Raw genomic sequence first — 25,077 nt, forward strand, 5'->3', positions numbered from 1 at the left:
CAAACCTGGGACCCTTCATTCCGCAGGCCAAAGCTCTATCCACTGAGCCAAACTGGCTAGGGCTAGTGAATATTCTTTGTGTAATTAATTAATTCATCGACTTATTTGTTTATTGGCATTTTCTCTTATTGAAGGATTTATAAGCACAAAATTATTTAGCAAACATCTGCCAGTAAAAAGTATAAGCCACAAATTACAGGACACTTATTTACATTCCTCTTTTTTTCAGCTTACACACTACAGTGACATTTTAAAGTTGGGCAACTAAATTAGAATTAGGCTTTGGATCCAATTCAAACTCAACTTTTTGAGCTCATATTTCTGTTCTCTTTACCCTCTAGGTTTAATTTCTCTGTGTTTACATTGTATGCAAATGTGTTTATCATTACTGTTTATTTACTACCACAGGAATCAGTTTGAAGCCTCCTAATTCTGGAAATGGTTTTCTCAAAATAAACCCAGATCATATTGGGTTTTATCGTGTAAATTATGAAGTATCAACTTGGAACCTGATCATTACCAGTCTTTCCTCCAACCACACGGTAAGAAAGCAATGACTGGGACTTGTTTTACTTTTGTTCTAAGAACAGCATCTTAACACTTGGCTTTAAGAATCACATTTCTTACCACTTTTTCTCTCTCTTCCCAGGGCTTTTCTTCTGCTGACCGTGCAAGTTTTATTGATGATGCTTTTGCCTTGGCAAGGTGGGTTTTGGAATGAGGTAGATCATTTAAAATACCATGGATTTTGTCACAAAATTTATATATATATATATAAATTTTATATATAAAATGCCCCACAATGGGGATTGAGCCCACAACTCAGGCATGTGCTCTGACCAGGAATTGAACCATGACCTCCTGGTTCATATGTCAACGCTCCATCACTGAGCCACGCTGGCTGTCACAAATTTTTTTAACGAGTTAAAACAGAATTTAAGAGTGAATGTTAGTTTAAAATATCCAAAGCAACTATTTATAACATTACTGTTTTCTTTAACGTGTTTTTTTTTGTGTGTGTGTGAAGTTCATATGATCCTCATAGCCAAAATACTGATATTAGCCCTTAATACTAATGATGACTGTAGCAATAAAAATTTTACAATGGGCTTCGGCTCACTTACACTGTTGACTTCGAGCAGGGTTTGTCTATATTAAATCTTGAGCTAATTATGAGTGAAATTTTCAAATGCTTAAAAGTACACCTTCATCATTTAATTTAGTAAAAAGGTAAACAATGTGTTTCATAAATTCATTTCTGTGAACTGAAGCCCATGGTAAAAGTTTTATTGCTACAGTCATCAAATCTTGTTCAGGTCATTGGGACAAGAAGAATGAGGCACTGTCCTCTTGGACTGATCGGAATTAAGACACCATTAGAAATTTTGACTTTTTTTTTCATGGCCTGAAGGTAATCTACATTTAAAAAATAATCAACACAGATTGGGAGAATGGAGGAGTAACCATAGTAACTCTGAAGGTTTTTTTTTGTTGTTGTTGTTTTTTTTCAGGTAGCTTAGCTCCATTAATTCAACAAGTATTTGTTGGAATTTGTCACACTGGTAGGAGCCAGGGACACAGCTAACTTGTTCTGCTGGCTATGTAGTGGCTTCATGCTAGATACGAGCAATGTAGCGCGAAGGAGATGCTACTTTCTCAGGAAGCCTCCAGTGGCCCTTTGGGTTGGATATTTTCCCACAACATGTATTGCCATTGCTTAGTAACTGTCCATGTCACTCACCAAACTGGAACTATCGTGAGAGTGAGCACCCAGATTATGGTCCTCTTTATTTTATCCCCAGCGCCTGACTGTGACACACCATAGTGAATGTTCATGAAATAGGAGCTGAGTACATGGCTGGAAGGATAGCGTAATAACACTAACGGCATAGGAGAGTATGCCTCCAGACTTTCTTGGTAGACTTCTGGAAATCAGAAAATGTTCTTAACATTTTTATTTTTAGGATTTTTAAAAAAATTGTTGACACTATTATAGGTGTCCCTATTTCCATCTCCCTTTTGCCTGCCTTCACCAGCCCCTGTTCCCCCTTCTTTCTAGCCATCGCCACATTGTTGTCTGTGTCTATGCGTTATGTATAGATGTGCTTTGGTTAATCCCTTCACCTTCGTTCTCCCAGTTCTCTCCCCATTTCCCTCTGACAGCTGTCAGTCTGTTCTATGTGCCCATGCCTCCATTTCTATTTTGTTCATCAGTTTATTTTGTTCATTAGGTTCCTCATATAAGTGAGATCATGTGGTATTTGCCTTTCTCTGATGGGCTTATTTCACTTAATAATCTCCAAGTCCATCCATGCTGTCTCAAATTTTTTATAGCTGCATAGTATTCCATTGTGTGAATGTACCACAGCTTTTTATCCACTCATCTACTGATGGGCCATTGGCTATTGTAAATAATGTTACTATAAACATAGGGGTGCATATATTCTTTTGAATTGCTGGTTTGGGATTCTTAGGACATAGTCCCAGAAGTGGAATCTCCGGGTCAAAAGGCATTTCCATTTTTTATTTTTTGAAGGAACTCTTACTATTTTCCACAGTGGCTGCACCAGTCTGCATTCCCATCAACAATGCAATGAGCATTCCCTTTTCTCCACATCCTCACCAGCACTTGTTTGTTGATTTATTGATGGTAGCCATTATGGCAGGTGCGAAGTGACATCTCACTGTAGTTTTAATTTGCATCTCTCTGATGATTAGTGACATTGAGCATCTTTTCATAAGTCTATTAGCCACCTGTATATCCTCTTTATTGACTTTTTTAAGGAGGAGCATTATAGGGTTAAACAGGTTCTCGAGCCAGATTAAAATCCTGCTTCGGTATAACCTTGAGTAAGTGTCTTAACCTCTCTCTGGCTCAATTACCTTATTAGCAAAATGAAGATGACTTTATAAGACTCTTGAGGAATAAATGAGGTAATGCACATAAAGCAATGAAAGCATGGCAGGCCTTTAAGGCCTGTGAGAGTGCTCAATACATTGTAAAAATACATCCACCATTGATCAGTAGCAACAAAGAAGCATTTATGTAGAAAAGCTCTTCTGAATTTGTAATGTAGATTCCCTTTATAGGTAATAGACATTATAATCCCCTGTAGTGAACCTCCAAGTTTAATCTCCTGAACATTTAACAAATTAATTACAGTCGTTGGCCCTTATTCGAGATGAGATTTTGCTTTTCACAGTTTCAGTTACTTGTGATTTACCGGAGTCTGACCCATAACTTTTATTACAGTATATTGTTATAATTGTTCTGTTTTATTAGCAGATGTTGTTAATCTCTGACTGTGCCTAATTTATAAATTAAACTTTTCACAGGCATGTACATATAGGAAGATACACATACACACATGTAGAATATATCCTCTATGGAAAAGGGGGGACTATATTGTATATTCATTATATTACAGTTTTTCAGTCACTCATTTAATAAATATTTATTGAGCACCTACTCTGTACCAGGCACTGAGTAGACCTGGGAAATTAAGTGATGAAAGAAGATCAATATTTTAAGACATAATAGAACCACTTAGATTTTTTTTTTTTTTTTTAGGAAAACTCTCCTGTGAATACAAAATGATCTTTTCCAAAGCTTAGCATCTTGGCTGTTAAAAAGTACACAGAGATTGTAATATCTTTATAGCTTAATTCCCATCACAACACAACACACAGTTCTTTGTGCTTTAAGGAGCGAAAGCCTCTTGAGCAGTTCTCTCAACCGTGTGTTAAGCCGATAACTCGCACAGTGAGAGACTTTCTCACATTTGCTCAGCCCCTTGGCCATGCCCCATAACATTTTGAAGAGCTTCAGAAAGAAAGAAAGTGAAACACACTTGAAAAAACAAAAAATATCAAGAATCACACAATAACCAGTCCAGGAGACAACTGAGTTATGGCCTTAGCTATTGAGCTATTGTCCAATTTCCTTCTGCAAAACAGGACTCAGAGAGGGACAGACTGCACCAGTTTTATTAGAGATGGGTCCAGACCAGTCTGAAATGTTAGGCAGGAAAAAAAAGGAGAAATGTGTAGTTAGACAGGTAAGTGCCTGTGGTGGGACTAGAATTTATACAGATCTTCTCAGGTGTTTAGAAAGAAATGTAACTCATGTTTCATAAGCAGGACTGAAAGGGTGCATCTAAAAATACATGTATTCTTGATTCCCCCGTCCCCAGATTTGAGGAGCTAGTACTCTTACTGCCCTAGATGGAATATCTAGCTGGACACATTAGTTAAGATAGGGAGTAAAAATTCATCCAGTCACTTTAGTCTCCCAAACAGTCTCAGTTCATCAAATGCCCAGCCCAATGAAACCATCAACATTTTCAATGTCATTTAAAGTTATGTCCAGCCCCCCAGGAACAATGTGCTTGATTTCCTCTCCATTTTCCTGTGTGAAGTTTCTACTTCTCATTATGCTGCCTCTGGTTCCTCCAGCACTGAGGCAGTGAGAGCAAGTGAAGGGAGGAACACTCCCAACATGCAGTTTGCTCTTGCTCCTCTAGACCTTGTGACATTTAACATGGACTCTCCTCCTTCTGTGCTCACACCATTCCATGGCCAAGGGTGTTTCTCCTGCAGTTACCTTGAGGCGCAGGTGAACACCACTGACCCACTCTGGTCCATAGCAAGTGTTCATCCATCCTGTGCCCCGACGAAATCTGAAAGGACAGGCCCCCCAGGCAGTCCCATCTCTTCACTCTGAGATCAGAGCACTAGCCAGACACGGCCTCTCGTCCTATAGGTTTCTCGGGGTGTAAGACACCAGACCACTATGCCTCCAGGCTCTAGGATACACCTTTAAATTATTCAAGTGTTCTCATTAACGGCCCCATTTCCTAGGCTTGATATGAAGGGACAACCTCATAGTACACTGACAGCACTCTTCTACAAGGTCACTCTCCCCCTTAGCCACTCCACCCTCTTCATTAGGATGGTGGTGCGTTATTAGCAAAGGGTCATAAAACCTGTTCCCCACCATGTCAGCTCCGGTTTGGTGGGCCTGCATCTTTCTTTGGAGAATAGGCCAAAGGGCCTAGTTTGGGGGCCTTGCCAAAACCGAGACAGAAAAAATCCTTTGTTGTACAGCTGTTGCAGTAGGTCTTATCCTTTTCAATAGCTTATGTTGTGCTCTGCAGCCCACTGTGTGCAAAAGCCAAGGGATGGGTCAAGATTAACATAAAGGAAAGCAGAAGGCTGGCTAACAAACCCAGGAGTAGGAGCAGGAGTTTCTGGGTGAGGAAAGAGTGGCACAGAAGACAGCTTAACAGGCCACCTAAGCCCTGATGAGACAGAATTCCAGCCAGTTTTTAAGGACCAGTGGCTCCAATGATATGCAAGGTGACGTCCAGGTTAGCAAGTAAAGACCTCCAGGTGAACATCAACCATGTCAAGATGATCCAGCTTTGCCATTTTATTTTATTTATTTATTTTTAAATATATTTTTATTGATTTCAGAGAGGAAGGGAGAAAGATAGAAACATCGCTGAGATAGAAACAGCAATCCGCTGCCTCCTGCATGCTCCCTATTGAGGACTGAGCCTGAAACCTGGGCATATGCCCTGACTGGGAATCAAAGCATAACCTCCTGGTTCAGTGCTAATGCTCAATCACCGTGCCACACCGGCCAAAAAGCCTTTTTTATTTTTTAAAGAAAAGGGGGAGTAGGAAAATGAGGAGAGATAAAATGGGGTTGAGTTGATAGCAAAGAGACTGTTTTAAGCTGGAAATCTGAATTTAATTGGCAAGTTAATGTCAAGAGACCAGTTACATGGGAACTTTCCAAAACTCTCCACACCACCTGAAGGCTCATGAATGTGGGTCAGTTCCATCCACTGAGGCACCTCTCTCAATTGCTCTACTGCCCCAGTCAGGAGCCATGTTTACCAAGACACCATGCTAAACCTGGGCTTCTCTGAGTTGGGGACTGTGCCGTCTTTTCAAGTCACACCAGGGAAGCAGAAACAAACCTTTGATATAAGATCCCTCAAACTTCCTCCATGCCTCAGCCGGAGATAGGAGGACCTCTTAGTCCTCTTCTTCTCCATTGAGTCCGGTGGGAGCTTTCTTTGAGTTACAGCCTCCATCTTCTCTACACTCTGAATTATAGGAGAATTCCGATTTGAGTCCTTCAGGCTGGGTTCTCACTACGTAAATGGAAGATTTTAGAACAAAGAAAATTCTCAAGTCTGGCTTTCAGAACTGCTGTTTGCTATGGATTTAAAAAGAAATGGAACTTGAGACTCAAAGTTGAGTAAGAATGCTGTCTTAGGTGGAGTTCCCTAGGTGCAGAGTCTGAAATGAGGGTTCTTTACCTGTGGTTATTGAAGAGTGCTGGCTTGAGGTAGAGAATGCAAGAAACATGATGGGGAAGGAGGAAAAGCTGAGCAAATATATGGTCTCATTTGTAATCTAGCTTTGCCAGATTCTACTAGGAAGCTTTGAGTTGTACCACAGAGTGGAACCAACTAGAGAGTCGCAGGCTGGCTAGTGGCATTCCTGAATCAGATGATTGATTTATGGTCAGGAGGGAAGGCTACATAACCTCTTAGAAGCAAGATAGATGTATTTGGCCAAGGGCTATTGCCTGAAGAAGGTGGTAGCTGTGAGCTAACACAACATTGTAAGGCGATCTGGGTAGGGCACTATAGATTTCATTGTTGTAAAAAGACAGTTCTTCACATGTAATCTTAGCAATATCAGCATCGCCTAGCAACTTGTGAGCAACGCAAATACTTAGGCCCTATTCAAGACCCGCTGAATCAGAAATTCTGGGAATGAGGCCCGAGAGTGTGTGACTTAACCAACTTTCCAATGTTGCTGATATATGTTCAAATTTGAGAATCATGGTTCTAAATGGTATTGCTTTTCCTCTGACATATCAAATACTACTGATTCCATGCATAAGAGTTGCAGAGTACATTATTTTAATTCTCAAAATATTATCATCTATAATATCAAGCATCAAAAATTCACTCCCAGCCGAAACTGGTTTGGCTCAGTGGATAGAGCGTTGGCCTGCGGACTGAAAGGTCCCAGGTGTGATTCCGGTCAAGGGCATGTACCTGGGTTGCGGGCACTTCCCCAGTGGGGGATGTGCAGGAGGCAGCTGATCGATGTTTCTCTCTCATCGATGTTTCTCTCTCTCTCCCTTCCTCTCTGTAAAAAATCAATAAAATATATAAAAAAAAATTCACTCCCAGTCCAGTGTTCTGACCTTATGACTTAGACTTAAAGAAAATGAGTGATATCAAAGTGGAACTATTGCAAAGCTATCAAGTGTGCTGGAAAAATAAGATGCTAAGACAAGATATTGATTTTTTAACATTTGAATACATAATACTTAGGACCTCTAATCTGTGAATTATTAGATTCCCTCCAATTACCGAATTCTTCTGGTCCTTGTAACCAAGACCCTTCTAATCTTTTCACCTGCCAGAAATGTGCAGCCCACTTGATTTCTGACCAAGTTATCTGCCATTCTTCCTAAAATTTCATTAACCTCTTTGCTAATTTGATCCTTAGAGCAACAACTATTCTTCGAAAGTATCCTAAGAAAACACTGATTAGATGTGATTGTTGCTCTATCCTCAAAGAAAATAGAAAATCATTAAAATTAGAAAATTATCAAGTTTCACATGTTAGCACAACTTCTATATTTTTTACTTAATAAACATTCTCAATAAAACACTCCATTTCTCAATATTGTTTATTCTTTTATTAAGGGAGGCTGAATGATCCAAAATATAACCCCTTCTAAATCAAATCAGAAAATGAGAAATCAGCCTTCTGAACTGAAAAGAAAACTCTGTATCATATCTCATTAGTAAAAATCATATGATGCTAAAGGTTTTAATAATTATCTGTCCAATGCTAGTTCATCCTCTAATCAAGCTCTTAGGAAGAAGTCATGATATAATTACATTATTCTTTATTCACAAAATGACCTCAAACATAATAGCACTCAGTGCATCAGTATTACTAATTCAATAATTTAAAATGTATTCTTTAATTTAAACTTTCAAAATGTAACTTGGAAAAACAAGATTCCCATAAATTTAGGCTAGAAATTGAAGCATGACAGTTTTCTAAGAACATGACTTCAAAAGGTTCTAGAATCTCTTTTGAGGAAGATATTGGATTCTTTAAACTTTGAAATGTCAAAAGTAACTTCAAAAGTCCTGGAGGAACAAAATCCACTTTTTATTTAGCCTTATTATTGGTAAATGTATAAAAAAGGAGATGTCTTATGGGAAGTATAAATGCACTTGAAATGTTTTAAGCATTCATGATTTGTGAGTACTGTTACTCAGGTTTCCTCTTCATTTCAAATTCAAATCATTTCAATAAGATACATTTATAATGGTGTATTTGGCTATTATAATTAGCTTATGAAACTAAAATATAAAAGTTTTTATTCACCAATATTAACCACATAGCTAAGTGGCTTTTGTTTCATCTGAAATTTTGCCACAGGGATTTTTCAAATGTGTATCTTAATGTTCTGTCTTCCCCTTTACTATTGGACATTTGAAAATATATCACTGTGAGGAAATCTCTTTGATTAGGCTTCAACCATACATGCATTTATTAATCAGGTAATAGAAGGATTCTCATTAACATTGAATTCTATAGTCCCCATATTAGTTCTTTGAGTTAAACGGAAACTAATTTATCTTTTTAATTAACTGTTTTGTTTTTCCTTCCTTAGAGCTCAACTTCTAGATTATAAGGTGGCTCTGAACTTGACCAAGTATCTCAAAATGGAAAAGGACTTTTTACCATGGCAGAGAGTTATTTCAGCTGTCACCTATATCATTAGCATGTTTGAAGATGATAAAGAACTATACCCTGTGATTGAGGTGATGTGAATGGCTTTTCTTATGAAAGTAAATGTTTAGTCATTAGCAGAATAGGAAAATTTCTGAGGGAAGAAGCTCCTGGGAGACAAGAACATATCTTCCTTTCCAAGTGAAATCAAAGGAAAGTACAATGACTTGACTTTCCTTTCAAAGCAAAGAGATGCTATTTATTTTTTCAGCTTGAAATGTATCAATATTTCTGGCTCAATATACCCCTTAAATGTATATTTTAGTGTTATAAGGAATCCAATAATTAATACTTCATTTAAAGTAGGCAACATTTTAAACCATAGATGCTAACTAAATCCTATTTTCACTGTATTCATCTAGGTCAAAATGAATTCATTCTTCCCAAACTATAACATTACTAGAGGCCCAGTCACGAATTCATTCACAGGCAGGCCTGCCCCAATCAGGCCCGATCAGGGCCGGGCCAGCTGGGGAGTGGGGCCACAGGCGATTGGCTGGCAGGCTCTGCCCCCGAATGGGGTCAGCATCCAGGGGAGGGGCCATGGGAGGTTGGCTGGCCAGCTCCACCCTTGATTGATATAGGGGATGGGGTCAATCATGGACAGAGCTGGCTGGGGGGAGGGGCTGCAGTCCAATCGAGGTGGTGGGGGCTGACTGAGGGTGGGGCCCACAGTGGGGAGGGGCTGTGGACAGTGGACAAGTGCTCCCATCCCTGAATGGGGCAGGGGGTGGGAGCAGGGGCCAGAAGCCTGGGGGAGGAGCCATGGGTGGTGGGGTCAGGTGGAGGGAGAGGCTGCAGGAGATTGGCTGGCTGGCCCCACCCCCTATTGGTGTGGGGTGGGGCTGCTGGGGAGAGGGGCCACAGGAGGTTGGCCTGCTGGCTCCACCCCCCTACTGGGCCGGTTTGCTGGCCAAAGTGGGCGTCAGAGCGACCAGTCGTTCAGGTCATTATGGCGTTCCAGTCACTGGCTTTTTATATATAGAGATATTTCTGCTGTTATTTCCACATTGAGATTTTATTATGAGCTAGTCATTACAAATACTTTGCTTTGTGATTTCTGTAGCACTTTGGCAAGACACTTGTAATTTTAAACAAATTCTGGATTCGAATCTCTGGCTCTTCCACTTAGTAAATGAAAGAACTTGGACAAATGATTTAATATTTGTGAGTCTTAATTTCCTTTGTACAATAAGAATCTTAGCACTTGGCTGCCTATGGTAAAGAGATAAAGATGATGTAATATAAATTTCCTTTGTAAATCCAAAGGCAATGTACAAATATTGAAATAATATTATTATTTCATCAGTACTTGAGCAAGTATGTCAAGTGTTATTCTATTTCACAAGAAGTGGAAGCTCAGAGACGCCAACCCAAAGTTGGGTAAAACACAAGCGAATGTTCAGGTTGTTCTTACCTTGAAGCAACATTGCAATGTGATAAAGAACTGAATGCATCCCTTCCTAATGACAGGCCCAAAGCTCTCTGAACTAGTAGGAAAAAAGGGTATAATGGTGGTGGGGGGAGGGTGGCTGTACATTATAATAGTTGAAGGACTGTTGATAAATAATGAATTGTTACTCATGGTACGTGGTGCTTTTATTTCAGGAATACTTCCGAGGTCAGGTGAAGCCGGTTGCAGATGCTTTGGGATGGGATGACACTGGAGACCACCTCACAAAGTTATTTTCTTTACATTTTTAAACTAATATCCATTCAATATCTGTTTGCGTGTTTTAAAATGTGTTGAAAAGTACTCAAGGCCCAGCTTTGTGTGTCTTTGTTTTCTAAGGTTACTCCGTGCCTCTGTGTTAGGGCTCGCATGCAAGGTGGGAGACAAAGAAGCCTTGGGCAACGCTTCGCAGTTATTTCAGCAGTGGCTCACTGGGACTGAGAGGTGACTATTCACCGTGTGTTCGTTTCCAGAAGACTTTAAGCTGCAAAACGAAAAATGGAAATCTCTGAAACACTGTTTTATTCTTCTAGGATTCCTGTAAATCTCAGGCTTCTGGTATATCGTTATGGGATGCAGAGCTCTGGCAATGAGGCTTCATGGAACTACACTCTTGATCAATATCAAAAAACTCCATTAGCTCAAGAAAAAGAAAAGCTGCTGTATGCATTAGCATCTATCAAGAATGTTACTCTTCTATCAAGGTAAATTAGAACTTTTTTTTTTACTTCTAGCAATTGTATTTTTTGGTTTATACATCACCGTCTCTTATAGATGCTATTAAAGTATGTTTCCAAGAAAATCTATCAACAATTATTTTCCCTGCAAGAAACAAACTATATGTAATAGTGGCTTAAATAGTAAAGAGATGTAATCTCATACAAAAAAGTTCTAGAGGAAAACAATTTTCAGTTTTCATCGAGGAGCTAGGGTCTTTCCCTTTCTGTTTTGTCATCCTCAATGTCTAATGGATGTCTAATGACTTTCAGAGTTCCAAACATTTTGTCTTCATCCATATATGTTCAATGGAAGAAGGACAGGAGCAAAAGAGTTTCCCTGTCTTTTATGTTAAGAGATCTGTTCTCTCCACTTCCCCTCCTTTTCCAGAACTGGGTCATTCCTGATCATTCTGGGTCATACTCTGGGTCTACCACATGATCATTTGTGGACTAGGATGAACTTAAATTCCTTTGACTGATTTGGGTCAATCATGATACTCTGGGGCTAGGGTAGGACTCTAGTTTTTCTACAGTCAAGGAACAAGCCCAGAACAAAACCAGTTTCTGTCAGCAGAGGAGGAGTGTCTGCCACAATATGCATACACACAAATAAAGTTATTTACATTTCACTCAAAAGGTATAAAGATTTCTTGCAGCTTTTCTATGAATCTTCTTCTACTCCACACCTATGCCACAAGTCAACTGACTTCTGCCTTAATTCATTTTTTTTGCTTAGTTATCGTTTCTCAGTTACTTCATTCATTTAACCAAATCTTTTAAAATATATATATATATACATATATATAGATATATAGATATAGATTTCAGAGAGGAAGGGAAAGGGAGAGAGATAGAAACATCAATGATGAGAGAGAATTATTGATAGGCTGCCTCCACTACTGGGGATGAAGCCTGAAACCTGGGCATGTACCCTTGACCAGAATAGAACCTGGGACCCTTCAGTCCGCAGTCCAACGCTCCATCCACTGAGCCAAACCAGCTGGGCCATTTAACCAAATCTTTTGTTGTCCTTTTTATGTATAGGTATATAGAGTGTGAGACTAAAAATGAATAAGATATCTACCCTTGAGAAACATACAGGTTCATGGGAGAGGCAGAATATAAATGATAAATTACCATGCAATAACCAATTTGTAAGAACTACCAGAAACTGTTTTTACCTGGCAGGATCAACAATACACCTTCAACAATACACTATCTTAAAGCAGTCAATTCTCCTGCTCACTGCGCTAAGATAGTCCACCAAGAACTTGATCATCTTGACAGTCCACAGAACATCATATTGATCCATTACTTGAATTAGAATTAGCAAGTACTTAAATGCCTTACTAAGGCTCTTATGAATTAGAGGGTAAAAGATACATTGCACAAACATTCAGGGGCCCCCAATCCAGTGCAGTTTCAGGAAGTTCAATAGTCTACAGCATGTTGAGATATTCCCTTTAGATACAACCATGACATAAATTTAATACAAATCTATTGGTTTGGTCACATAATCTATTGATTTGTACTTATTCGCATTATAGTATAATTATAGTAAACTAATCTAACCACATAGGTTATATTAGGAATTTGTTTTGTACAATCTATGAAAGAACAAATAAGGCAACTTGTATCCCACAGAAAACCCTTATAATAAAGAGCTAATATGCTAATTAGACCAAACAGCAGAACGACCTTCCAGACGAAGCCGGGGCTGAGAGGGCCAACCGAGGCAGATGGGGCTGCAAGGTCCGAGCCCATTGCATAAATTTCGTGCATCGGGGCTCTAGTTAGACTATAAATACTTTCTCTTAACATATTGGCTTCTTTTTAATACTTCTAAGTGGATAAAGTGCTTCTATTCAATAGGTCCAATTATTATTTTTTATTTTTGTTATTTACTTATTGGGGTGACATTAGTTAATAAAATTATATAGGTTTCAAGTGTACATCGTCTGTATATTTCATTATGTGCCCACCACCCAAAGTCAAATCTTCTTTTATCACCATACATTTGGCCCACTTTACCCTTTACAACCCTTCCTCACCCTTTTGGCCCTCTGGCCACCATTATACTGTTGTCTGTGTCTATGAGTTTTTGTTTGATTGTTCATTTGTTGCTTTCAGTTTTATATCCTACATATAAGTGAAATCATATGGTTCTTGATTTTTTCTGTCTCACTTGTTTCACTTAGCATGATATTCTTAAGATTTACCAGGTTGTCACAAATAATTAATAGTTCAAATGGTGTTTTTATATTGTTTTTAATACTTTCAAAATAATTAAAGTTTTAATATTCCTGTAGTCTACATTTCACTAGTCCTCAAAAATCATAGGTTATTTTTTAAAAAACAGTTAAATAGCCCTAACCGGTCTGGCTCAGTGGATAGAGCGTCAGCCTGCAGACTCAAGGGTCCCAGGTTCAATTCCGGTCAAGGCATGTACCTTGGTTGCAGGCACATCCCCATTAGGGAGTGTGCAAGAAGCAGCTGATGCTCTCTCATCGATGTTTCTGGCTCTCTATCCCTCTCCCTTCCTCTCTGTAAAAAAATCAATAAAATATATTTTAAAAAATAAAAATAAATAAAAACAATTCAATAGAGATGGAGAGGCATTGATTGGACTGTAGGGGCTTGGAGGGAAGGAAGGGGAGGGTGGGGGTAAGGGGGACAGATCAACTAAAGGACTTATATGCAAGCATATAGGCCTAACCAATGGACACGGACAACAGGGGGGTGAGGGCATGAGCGGGGCTGGAGTAGGGGGTAACATGGGGATAAGGACACATATGTAATATCTTAATCAATAAAAAGTATATTAAAAAAATAAAAACAGTTAAATATTTTAGAAAATTTTAAATTGTGTTTTCTTATTTGTCATATTTAATTAAGTTTGTGGCTTAGTTCCTCAAGGATTGAATTACAGGAATGAAAGCTATGTTCTATTGGAATTCAGCTAAGGGTGAACATTAAAAGTTCATTTTGAATTTTTGGCTTCTCTTAGGTATTTGGACTTGCTCAAGGACTCAAACCTTATTAAAAGTCAGGATGTGTTTACGGTCATCCGATATATCTCATATAACAGCTATGGGAAGAGCATGGCCTGGAACTGGATACAGCTCAACTGGGAATATCTAGTCAACAGGTGGGATGATCAGATAATGTTTTGTGCTCTTTGTTGGATGCTATCTACAATTCTTTTTCTCTTTACTGTACTTTCTCTGACATCTATACAATATCTGAAATGGCATATCACCAGAGGTAATGGATCATGGATTTTTCCCCTTCCAGGGAAGCAATATACTAATTAATTTTCAGCATAATTTCTTTTTGGAAAGTATTGTTTCCACCGGATCTATAGAATTCTGAAATCTGATGAGATGCCTAAATCACATTATTTTTAGTTTGGTTAAAACAAGTTAATATAATTCTGCCTGTTGTGATAGCACCTAGCATAATGCCAGGCACATATTTAGTTCTCAATGAATATTTAATGAAAACTAAATAAGAATTCCTGGACCTGGGTTCACATCAAAGCCCTATATCCTACTGAACATATATGATTGATAGCTTTTATCTCCCTTGACCAGATAATTAAACTTTAGGTATTTTGAAAAGTTCTTAAGGAGAAACTACTTCCCAGGCAATAACAGTTTTAAAATGTAAAATAGCAAATTAACTAAAGAGTTGCTTTCCCCAGTGTTTTATTTTTCAGGCCCATACAAAAGAAATATTACTATTCTTGGTTCTGATCCTCTAAATGTAATGCTTATTTCCATTAAAAAGATATTTCTTTTACAGAGTATAAAATAGAATATAGACTATGTATCCCAAACAAATATAAAAACATTGACCAAAAGCACTTCACTGTCTGTAATTCCCACACCAGGAAATAGCCTCTGTTATCCCCTTCTAATCTCATCTGTCTTCCCCTCAGCACTGACTAATTGACTGCCTTATCAGAAATATTAACTACGATGATAACTTTTATTTGTATTCTTTTTCCTACCCTACAATTCACCAGAGTGCCATTAGAATGATTCACATTTCTTATTCTTATAAGATCCAGATTAAATCTCTAGCTCTCAATCAAGATAATCTACATTGCTTTTTACCTATTGGTGATAATATTTTGCCTTTTCTATTCTTGCAATGATTGATTGTAATAGTTCATCCATCTCTATGAAGTTCGATTGATTTATGAGCATGCACACATGATGTTCTGTTCATCTGTTTGTAATCCTATATAATAAAAGCCTAATATGCTAAGTGTCCAACAGATCATTCAACAGTTTGACTGGTCGCTATGGTGTGCACTGACCACCAGGGGGCAGACGCTCAGACCAGTAGGTTAGCTTGCTGCTGGGGTCTGGCATCGGGACTGAGCGAGATGGGCCGGACATGCCCTGGAACCCTCCTGCGGTCCCTCCCCAGCCCTGATCATGCACCAGTGGGGTCCCTCGGCCTGGCCTGCACCCTCTTGCAATCCAGAACCCCTTGGGGGATGTCGGAGAGCCGAAATTGGCCCAATCCCCACAAGCCAAGGGACCCCACCAGTGCATGAATCTGTGCACCGGGCCTCTAGCTGTTTCAATAAAATTCTTGGTTTAGAATTAATAAATCTACCTATTTAGAACATGTTGTTATCTGGGGGTAACATTTCATATTATGAAATATGATACCTTCCATTTTGGAAGGTATATGCCTACTGACAAATACTGTGTATTTTGTTTTAATTGAAAAGACTATAAAACTTTTTTTGGTATATACAGCAAGAAACCTATGTAGATAAAGAATAATGCTTACTTTTGAATTATTGTGAAAAGATAAGTAAATTATGTTCATTTTGCAAATTGTTTATTAAGTAGAGTATTTCTCAAGGCCTATTTAAATAGCTCTGTAATTTATTTCAAATAATGCATTTTTCATTTTAAAAAATTAGTTCATTGTTATTCCTCTTTAAAAATTAAGAAGTAGAAAAAAACAGGTGTTGCCCTAGCCAGTTGGCTCAGTGGATAGAGCGTGGGTCTGCAGACTTAAGGGTCCAGGGTTTCAATTCCAGTCAAGGGCACATGCCTGGGTTGCGGGCTCCATCCCCAGTAGGAGGTGTGCAGGAGGTAGCCAATCAACGATTCTCTCTCATCATTGATGTTTCTGTCTCTCTCTCTTCCTCTCCCTTCCTCCCTAAAATCAATAAAAATATTAAAAACAAAGCACAAATAAAATCAGGTGTTACCTTGCCATAAAAGTCATAAACATCTGGCCTTAAAATAAATTTATTAGACATAATACTGAATTTTTTTCAAGAAAATTAATTGATAAGCAATTTCCAGTGCTAGCTCCAAAGGCTAGCTCACCCAAGACTTTTAATATTTCTTCATAGTTTAGTGATCTAATTCTCATTGGGTATTATTTCAAATTGCCTAATGCACAACATTATGTAATAACCACATGTTGGACACACACAATGCCCAATATTAATGATGGTTAGTTTGAATAAATAGAATATTCCTATTAAAATTGGATGTGACAAATTAAACATAAATTAGCCAAGTTTTATCCAACTATTTCTAAACTCTTGAACATTTTCCAGACTTCAAAATGAGTGGATTTACTGCCTCCATTTTATGAGCAATTTATTGCCATTCTAAAATAAACAAGCTGTTTTTTTATAAGGTTTTTGTCATGTGATTTTTATGACAATTGATGGCCACACCACTAATGTTTTTTCCAGTCTGAGGCTTAACCACAAAGTTCCAAAGATTCTTCAGAATTTATTCTTTGCTTTTTTTTATTTCACTAAACTCTTAGATGAAACTGTGAAGTTGGGTAAACCCAATAAATCAGTAGTGTGGTATGAAAAGTATGGTTTTAATTTATGACTATAGCTGAAATATTAAGTCAATGGAATATGACTAAAGCCATTTAAACACTATCTCACAAGCAAAATAATTTAATAAAAGTTTTGTATGTATCAAATCATTTATTTTAGGAAACAATAATACTTCAGTTAATATTAAGTCTAAGAAGACTATTTTTTTATATAATTATATTTCAGAATATTTAAGATATAATTAAATTCTTATTTTAGTTTTAAACTAATCAATATAATAAGTATATGATGTATTTTTCCTTAAATGATACACTTTATGTGATATTGGTTTCTTGGGAATGAACATATTTTGTTCTTATACTTCTAATATTTATACAGGTAGTTATAGTTTTTATTCAATCCATTCATTGTTGGTTCCCAAATATATCCTTTAATTTTTAGCTTCTAAGAACAAAATACAACAAATATTACAGAAATTATGGAAGGTTAATCTGTAGGATATCATGATAACAACTTTCCTTTCTTAAATTCCCTTATTTATTTATTTATTTATTTATTTATTTATTTATTTATTGTTGGCACTATTATAGGTGCCCCCCCATTTTCCTCCCCATTATCCATCTCCACCCAGCCCCAGCCTCCCTCTCCCTCTAGCCTTTACCACACTGTTGTCTGTGTCCATGGGCTATGCTTATACGTTTTTGGCTAATCTCTTCACCCTCTTTCATCCAGTCCCCCCATCTCCCTAATTCCCTATTTTCTTATTATGAGTATACTAGATGCTTGGTGCACGAATTCCTGCATGGGTGGGGTCCCTTGGGGGGCTGCACCCCCAGCCTTGTAGCCCCACCTGGCAATCCACCTTGGCCTGGCACTGCCCCTTCACCTGCTCCACCATCCCGCCTGTGGGGTGATTAGTTGGGGCCAGGCCCCCCGCCTGGCTCCCTCAGCACCTGGGAGTCTGGTAACGGCCCCACACCCTGTCACCGCTGTGGCTGGTTGCCATCTATGGGGTGATCGGCAGGGAAATTGGGCCCCTGCTCGCACCAACCTTGGCCTGGCGCTACCCGCTCACCTGCTTCACCGTCTTGCCGTGGTCCTGCTCTCGTTAGGGCCCATCAGGGCCAGCAGCACCTTCACTGCTGCCCACTGCCAGTGCTGTGTCGCTGAAGCCTTCCATGTTCTGCGCCGCCCCCTGGTGGTCAGCACACGTCATAGTGAGCAGTTGAAGTCCCAGTCTTTCTGTCTAACCATCGGGGACAATTTGCATGTTAGGCTTTTATTATATAGGATGTTGTTTTATACAAAATGCAGATAAGCAAAAATCACCCATAATTCTACCACCCTGTTGTCACACTAAAATTTCACTAAGATTTTTTCCTTGGGTCATTTTTTTATGGCTGTTTATTTATTTATTTACAGAAATGGAATCATATTATACATATAGTTTTATAAGATATCTCTCCATGTCTTTAAGTATGCTTTTTCAGTGTTATTTTTAATGCTCAATTATATTTCAACTAGAGGCCTGATGCATGAAATTCATGCAAGAGCAAGCCTTCCTTCCCCTGGCTGCCGGCACCCGTTTCCCTCTGGCACCCGGGACCCAGACTTCCCTCTGGCTGCCAGCAGGAACCCAAGACTCGGGCTTCCATCGCAGCCCCGGCTTTGTCCGGAAGGTCGTCCAGAAGGACGTCTGGTCTAGTTAGCATATTATGCTTTTATTATTATAGATGTGTAGGTACATCTTAGTTTATTTAGCCCATCTCCAGCTGTTGGATAGCAGTATTGTTCTAAACTTTCCAGTATATAAATAATGTGCTGATGAGCATCTTTGAAACTGAATCTTTTCTTTTTTTTTTTTTAAAATGTCCTTGACATTTTCATTAGGATGCTAGAAGTAATTGTTACCCAGAAAAAATTTACTAATAAATTGACCTATTTTTCTAACCCTTGCCAATAGCCAGTTTTGTCATTTCAAAGCATTCTTGCTATTAGAATACATGAAACCTGATATCTCATTTTTAATTATAATTCTCTCCTCCAGTAATCTTATCAGCATCAACTATGTATTAGACACTGTGTTTGGCATTAAGATACAATGGTAAGGAAAAACAAACCTGGTCCCTCGTTCTCATGGATCTTAGAATCTAGTGATGGAGACCAATACTAAGTAAAGAATCACACAAATCCTATATAATAAAGAGGCAATATGCAAATTGGCCCTCACTCCATCACGCTGTCACAAGATGTCTGCACCCACAGCAGAGACGGGGTTCCTGTAATGAGTGATCTGCAGGGACCTGCGGCTGTGTGGCTCTGGGCTGGGGTGGGGGACTTTAAGCTGTGCCCTGGTGCTGGGCCGAAGGACCTCAGGCTGCACACCCTGCCCCAGTGCTGGGCCAGGGAACCTCAAGCTGCACACCCTGCCCCAGTGCTGGGCCAGGGAACCTCAGGCCATACCCCTCACCCCCACGCTGGGCCGGGTGACCTGAGGTCGTGCTCCTGGTCCATCAGGAATTGATGGGGGACCTCAGGCCACACCCCCTGCCCCGGTGCCGGGCTGGGGGACCTGAGAGTGAGCCCCCCACCCAGCACTGGGCTGGGGAACCCTGAGACTGCACCCCCCCACCTGGTGGGGCTTGATGGGGGACCTGAGACTGTGCCTCCCACCCAGCAGGGCTTGATGGGGGTGGGGCTGGCCAGGTCTGGGTGTTACCCCATGAGAATGGGGCTGGCCAGGTCTGGGTCCTGTGCAATTTTGAGATGCACATGGGTGGGCGAGGACTTGACTCGGTCCCGCAGCATGCCCCAGACTCTGACAGGAGGAAGATTTTCATATATATTTTACTAATTTTCTTTTATCTCTGACACTTCTATTATAGAGAAAGGGAAAATAGCAATATTAAAATATTTCCTCTAATTCAGTGGGTCTCAAACTTCTTAATGCCACGACCCTTTAATACAGTTTCTCATGTTGTGATGACCCCCAACCATAAAATTATTTTCGTTGCTACTTCATAACTGTAATTTTGCTACTGTTATGAATCATAATGTAAATATCTGACATGCAGGATGTATTTAGGTGACCCCTGTGAAAGGGTTGTTTGACTCCCAAAGGGGTTGCAACCCACAGGTTGAGAACCGCTGCTCTAGTAAATTCCCTTTTAATGTGCATGAATTTCGTGCACTAGGCCACTAGTACATTAAAGATGTAATAATTACAAACAGAAGAGGTTCAAGGCACATTGAAAGAGTATAAAGGGAAAAACCAACCAAGTCTAGAGAAGTTGGAGATTAAGTGCTTCCCTAAGGAAGTGATGTTACATTGAATTTTGAAGGAAAGGCAGGAGTTAACTAGGTGAACAGAGGGTGAAGCATTCCTGGATGAATGCTTTCTATCAGAAGAGAGGAATCATAAAGGCCAAGTTTTGCAGGGCTTTTGTTCTAAGAGCAATAAGTTCAGTTTTTTATATATAACTAGAGGCCCAGTGCACGAAATTCATGCATTGGGAGGGGGAGTGTCCCTCAGCCCAGCCTGCACCCTCTCCAATCTGGGACCCCTCGAGGGATGTCCGACTGCCGGTTGGGCCCGATCCCCCCCTGTGGGATCGGCCCTCAACCGGCAGTCGGACATCCCTCTCACAATCCAGGACTGCTGGCTCCCAACCGTTCACCTGCCTGCCTGCCTGATTGCCCCTAACCGCTTCTGCCTGCCTGCCTGATCACCCCCTAACCCAGTGATGGCAAACCTTTTGAGCTCGGTATGTCAGCATTTTGAAAAACCCTAACTTAACTCTGGTGCCGTGTCGCATATAGAAATTTTTTGATATTTGCAACCATAGTAAAACAAAGACTTATATTTCTGATATTTGTTTTATATATTTAAAAGCCATTTAACAAAGAAAAATCAACCAAAAAAATGAGTTCATGTGTCACCTCTGACACATGTGTCATAGTTTCGCCATCACTGCCCTAACCACTTCCTTCCCAGCCTGATCGACAGCTGCTCCCCTGAATGCTCAATTGCCTCCAACCTCCATCCCCCTGCCAGCCCAGTTGCCCCTAACTGTCTTCTCCTGCTGGCCTGGTTACCCCTAACTGCCCTCCCCTGCTGGCCTGATCACCCACAACTGCCCTATCCTGCTGGCCATCTTGTGGTGGCCATCTTGTGACGACATGGGGGCAGCCATCTTGTGTGAGGGTGTGAGGGTGTGATGGTCAATTTGCATGCTACCTCTTTATTATATAGGATACTTAAATAAAAAAACAACAAAAAACCTTTACCCAAGGACATGTTTTTATTGATTTGTGAGAGAGCAGGAAGGATAGAGAAAGAAACATCAGTGTGAGAAACATTGATGGGTTGCCTCTTGGGCCGCAACTGGGAATTGAGCCCAAAACTTGGGTATGAGCCCTGACCGGAACCACAACCTTTTGATGTACTGGACAAAACTCCAACCAACTGAGCCGCCTGCCCAGGGCATATATGTAATGTTTTTGATTCTCTTTTGAGATGTTAAAGTGAAAATTGTTACAAGGACATTATAATTCCTCGTCAAATGCTACTTAATGTTTGAGTAAACTGAAGACTAAAAAAAAATGCTCATTAGATTTATTTGCATAAAATCTAATAATAACTCTAAAAAGAGTTTTCCAGTGGAAAGATGGTGGAATAATCTAAATTAAAGCAAATGAATGAGTGGTGAGGAGATGGAGACAAGGACTGCAGAGAAATATCTTGACTATAAATGAAGAGATAAGAGAAAGGAAATTGAGAGAGACGCCAGATCAAGGGAAAGGGTTTAATTTTTAGGAAAATATTTGCTCTTTTTACAACAAAGTAATAAATTTCGACTTTTAGTTTCATGGCATTTTTAGGATAAAACTGAAAAATGTGTATGCAACAAATGTGATCAATTTTCATCTTTTTAGTTTCTGCTTTTGCTATGTAATCATTTTTAATGTAAAATTTCTCCTACTGATAGTTGACTGCTTTATCTATTAATGTATTTTATTTTATCCTTTCCCAACATTTCAGTGGTTCACATTTTATATGCAATTTTTGTAGCTGTTTTTCCTCTTATACTGTGATTAATCGTGATGAGATGCTGACTTGTATCACAAAGCTTTTCTAAAGCAAGAAATAAAAATAGCCTATTTTCAAATGTCTGTAACTGCAGGAAGAGGCATAGAGTATTAGTTAACGTAAAGGTGGTAGAGTTTTCCCGCTGTAACAGAACATAGATACATGTAATTATTTTTCATTCAGGTTAGTCTCCTGAAGTGAGCATTACAAGTTGTTACGTGGTTTTGCTCCTTGAATCCTAGGGCCTTATCCTAACGGTGTGGTTGAAATTTGGAGGAAAAAAAACCCAAGAGCTCTAAGGCAAGCAAATTCTTTCACTTAGCAAGGAGATGAAAGTTGAACATATCCCTTCTGCTTGTGTCCCATTGATAACAATTGGTTCACCTGTTTGCACCTGGCTATGAGGGAGGCCGAGAAATGTCGTCTCTCGCTGGGTTCTCGTGTGCACAGAAGAAAGGAGAGCTGGTTTGGGTAACACAGCAAGCAGTCTACCACTTCTGGGAGAGTTAATGTGAATCTACCTACACAAAAAAGTGCGGAGTTTACAAAGAATTTCTCCTGAATAGAGTTATTTTAAATTAAATGTTTTGCTCACTTTGAAAATTACTTTTACAAAACCTCATAAAATAAAAAGCAAATGTTTGCATCCAGAGGAAAAATGTGAAGTTCTGTGTACTGATATTCCCTTTTACTCCCCTAAATTTCTCTTCAGATTCACACTCAATGACAGAACCCTTGGCCGGATTGTCACAATAGCAGAGCCATTCAACACTGAACTCCAGCTCTGGCAGGTATGGGGACCAATTCCTCTAGACTCGTCTCAGAAGTGACAAAAGTAGCTTTTCTAAAAATCAGAGATGGCATTTTCTCTATTAAGATCAGAGAAGACAAGGATAAAGAAATAATCCCTATATCTAATTAAATGTATACCTATATTTTCTAAACTGAAAAAGAAATTTCAAATAAGCAAGAAACAGACAAGGTTTGAAACTTGAGAAAGGTGAGCTTTAGATGTCTGCATGAGACCATCCTGCTTATAACACATGAACATCATGTCTCTCCTCTCCTGGCAAATGTCACCCTGGAATAAGTTGGTCGAGATGTGATTTTTTTCAGAATTCATCACTTTGGAATTTCAAGACTTAACCAAAAGCTTCGAGGTTTCAAACATGTCAGTTCCCAGAGGGAAAAAAATGTATATTCATGTTGGACACATTGTATGGACTTTCTGTGTATTAGATATCGGAATGTTAACGTTCTTCTCTGTGTTAAGAAACAAAATAGTTCTTATTTTTGTAAATAGTAAATAATACTAGAGTTGAGCTTTGGGGAGAGTTTTAGAGGAAATTGGAAGGATAGAACCAGGTTTAACAAAGATTTTTTTATGAAAAAAATTTTTTTTCAACCCTAACCGGTTTGGCTCAGTGGATAGAGCCCCACCCCAGCCTGTGGACTGAAAGGTCCCGGGTTCGATTCCCAGTCAGGGCACATGCCCGAGTTGTGGGCTCGGTCCCCAGTAGCGTGCGTGCAGGAGGCAGTCAATCAATGATTCTCTCTCATCATTGATGTTCCTATGTCTCTCTTCCTTTCCCTTCCTCTCTGAAATCAATAAAAATTATATATTTTTAAAATTTGTTCAGTTCACTTAACAAGTGAACTGGAAGTATATTGAAATGCTCCTGCCCCCTGGGATGAAAGGCTAAGCAAAGCCATCATTCCACAAACCAGATCTCCAAGGACTGCCCTGAGGCATGCACAGGAAGTAAAGAAACCAGCAGAAGCAGGAATGGGCATGCCAGCTGCTATTATGCTGTCCTTCCTCCCCAATATGTTGGAGTCTCTAGTGGCTTGACGTGCTGTCAGGCGTCCAAGAGCCATGGATGATTATGGCTGTTCTGAGAGGCAGGCCCAATCTAAATGATGGACCAAAAGATGCACCTCAATGTTGTGCCGTGATACTGAATTTCCAGGGAAGAAGCAAACAGATCCAGTTTTGTAAATAAAATCCTAGAAGAATAATTGTGCTTAAAATGACTGCCTTAATTATTTTCCTCTCTTTTATAGATGGAGAGTTTCTTCAAAAAATACCCAGAAGCTGGAGCAGGAGAAAAACCTAGGGAGCAAGCGCTGGAAACAGTGAAGAACAATATCGAATGGCTAAAGCAAAATAGGAAGAGCATAAGCGAATGGTTTTTGGCATTACTCAGGAGTGGATAAGGTGTTCAAAGAGCATTTTAATTTTGTAAAGGTCTTGTTTCTACTATTAAGCATTTGGTGACCGAATTTACAAGCTCTGTGGAGGAACCTTATACACAGATACTGCTTTCACTAAGGAATGTACTCAGGGATTTCTTCTAAGTGTACTTCATAGGAGATTCTTTACCAATGGAAGAGAATTTAATAGCCATTGGAAATGTCTTTAAATATCACTCTTTGTATCTTAAGTCTGTGAAAATAGAACAATTTGGTCCTAGCTTTACATTTTTAGTGCCAAAGAAACACCACTAATCTTTTCTCTTGATTGATTTTTAAAGTTTGAATACCCGTATTGGAGGGACCAGTATTACCATCTTAAACTTCATTTTATGATTCAGAATTATACAGATCTAATACCATTTTATTCACATAAGTCTTATTCCTTTAAATCCTACAAAAGTAACTGGGCTTAAATTTTACTTAAGAATTGTATGAATTAGCCAAAGAAATGGCTGACTGTTGCCGTTGTTCTTGTAAAATCAACGAGAACCCTCCTCTCCTTTTTAAAATAAATCTGAATGATTACCTTGGGGAAAAAAATATGTTGTTTTTCTGTGTCACTTTACTCTTAAATAATAACAGCTGCAGTGTTCCCCAAATAATTTAGCACAATGCAACGCTGATTCAAGAACTCAGCCTTTTTCATGCTTGCTACTGCATCAACTTGTTCCATTCTCTGCAAAGCTCCCTCAAATATGCTATGAAATTAGAGGGAAGATAGTGCTTAACTCTGCTCCATGGCTTTTAGAGGAAAGGGGGGAAATAATTAGAAGCTGGTCAGGAAGAAGCAAAGGCTGATTGTTCTATAAAACTAAATGGAATTAAAATTGAGTTTCATCCTAACCTAACAATCTAAGTGTGAAAATGAGGAAACTCA

At 39.3% G+C, this 25,077-nt stretch overlaps 1 protein-coding gene across 1 annotated transcript in view; it reads left to right on the forward strand.

The window, feature by feature from the left end:
• ENPEP (glutamyl aminopeptidase) overlaps positions 1 to 24,733 on the forward strand; it is a 97,858-nt gene extending 73,125 nt beyond the window's left edge. The window contains exons 12-20 of the mRNA XM_081093676.1: positions 409 to 542; positions 650 to 705; positions 8,729 to 8,879; positions 10,456 to 10,529; positions 10,640 to 10,744; positions 10,834 to 11,004; positions 14,027 to 14,167; positions 22,657 to 22,735; positions 24,009 to 24,733. Coding sequence (XP_080949802.1) covers positions 409 to 542; positions 650 to 705; positions 8,729 to 8,879; positions 10,456 to 10,529; positions 10,640 to 10,744; positions 10,834 to 11,004; positions 14,027 to 14,167; positions 22,657 to 22,735; positions 24,009 to 24,161 — 1,064 coding nt within the window. The 3' untranslated portion in view covers positions 24,162 to 24,733. The remainder of the gene's footprint in view (positions 1 to 408; positions 543 to 649; positions 706 to 8,728; positions 8,880 to 10,455; positions 10,530 to 10,639; positions 10,745 to 10,833; positions 11,005 to 14,026; positions 14,168 to 22,656; positions 22,736 to 24,008) is intronic.
• The last annotated feature ends 344 nt before the right edge of the window (positions 24,734 to 25,077 follow it).

Source organism: Myotis nattereri (assembly GCF_964212035.1).
Source record: "Myotis nattereri genome assembly, chromosome: 1".
Classification (NCBI taxonomy): Eukaryota; Metazoa; Chordata; class Mammalia; order Chiroptera; family Vespertilionidae; genus Myotis; species Myotis nattereri.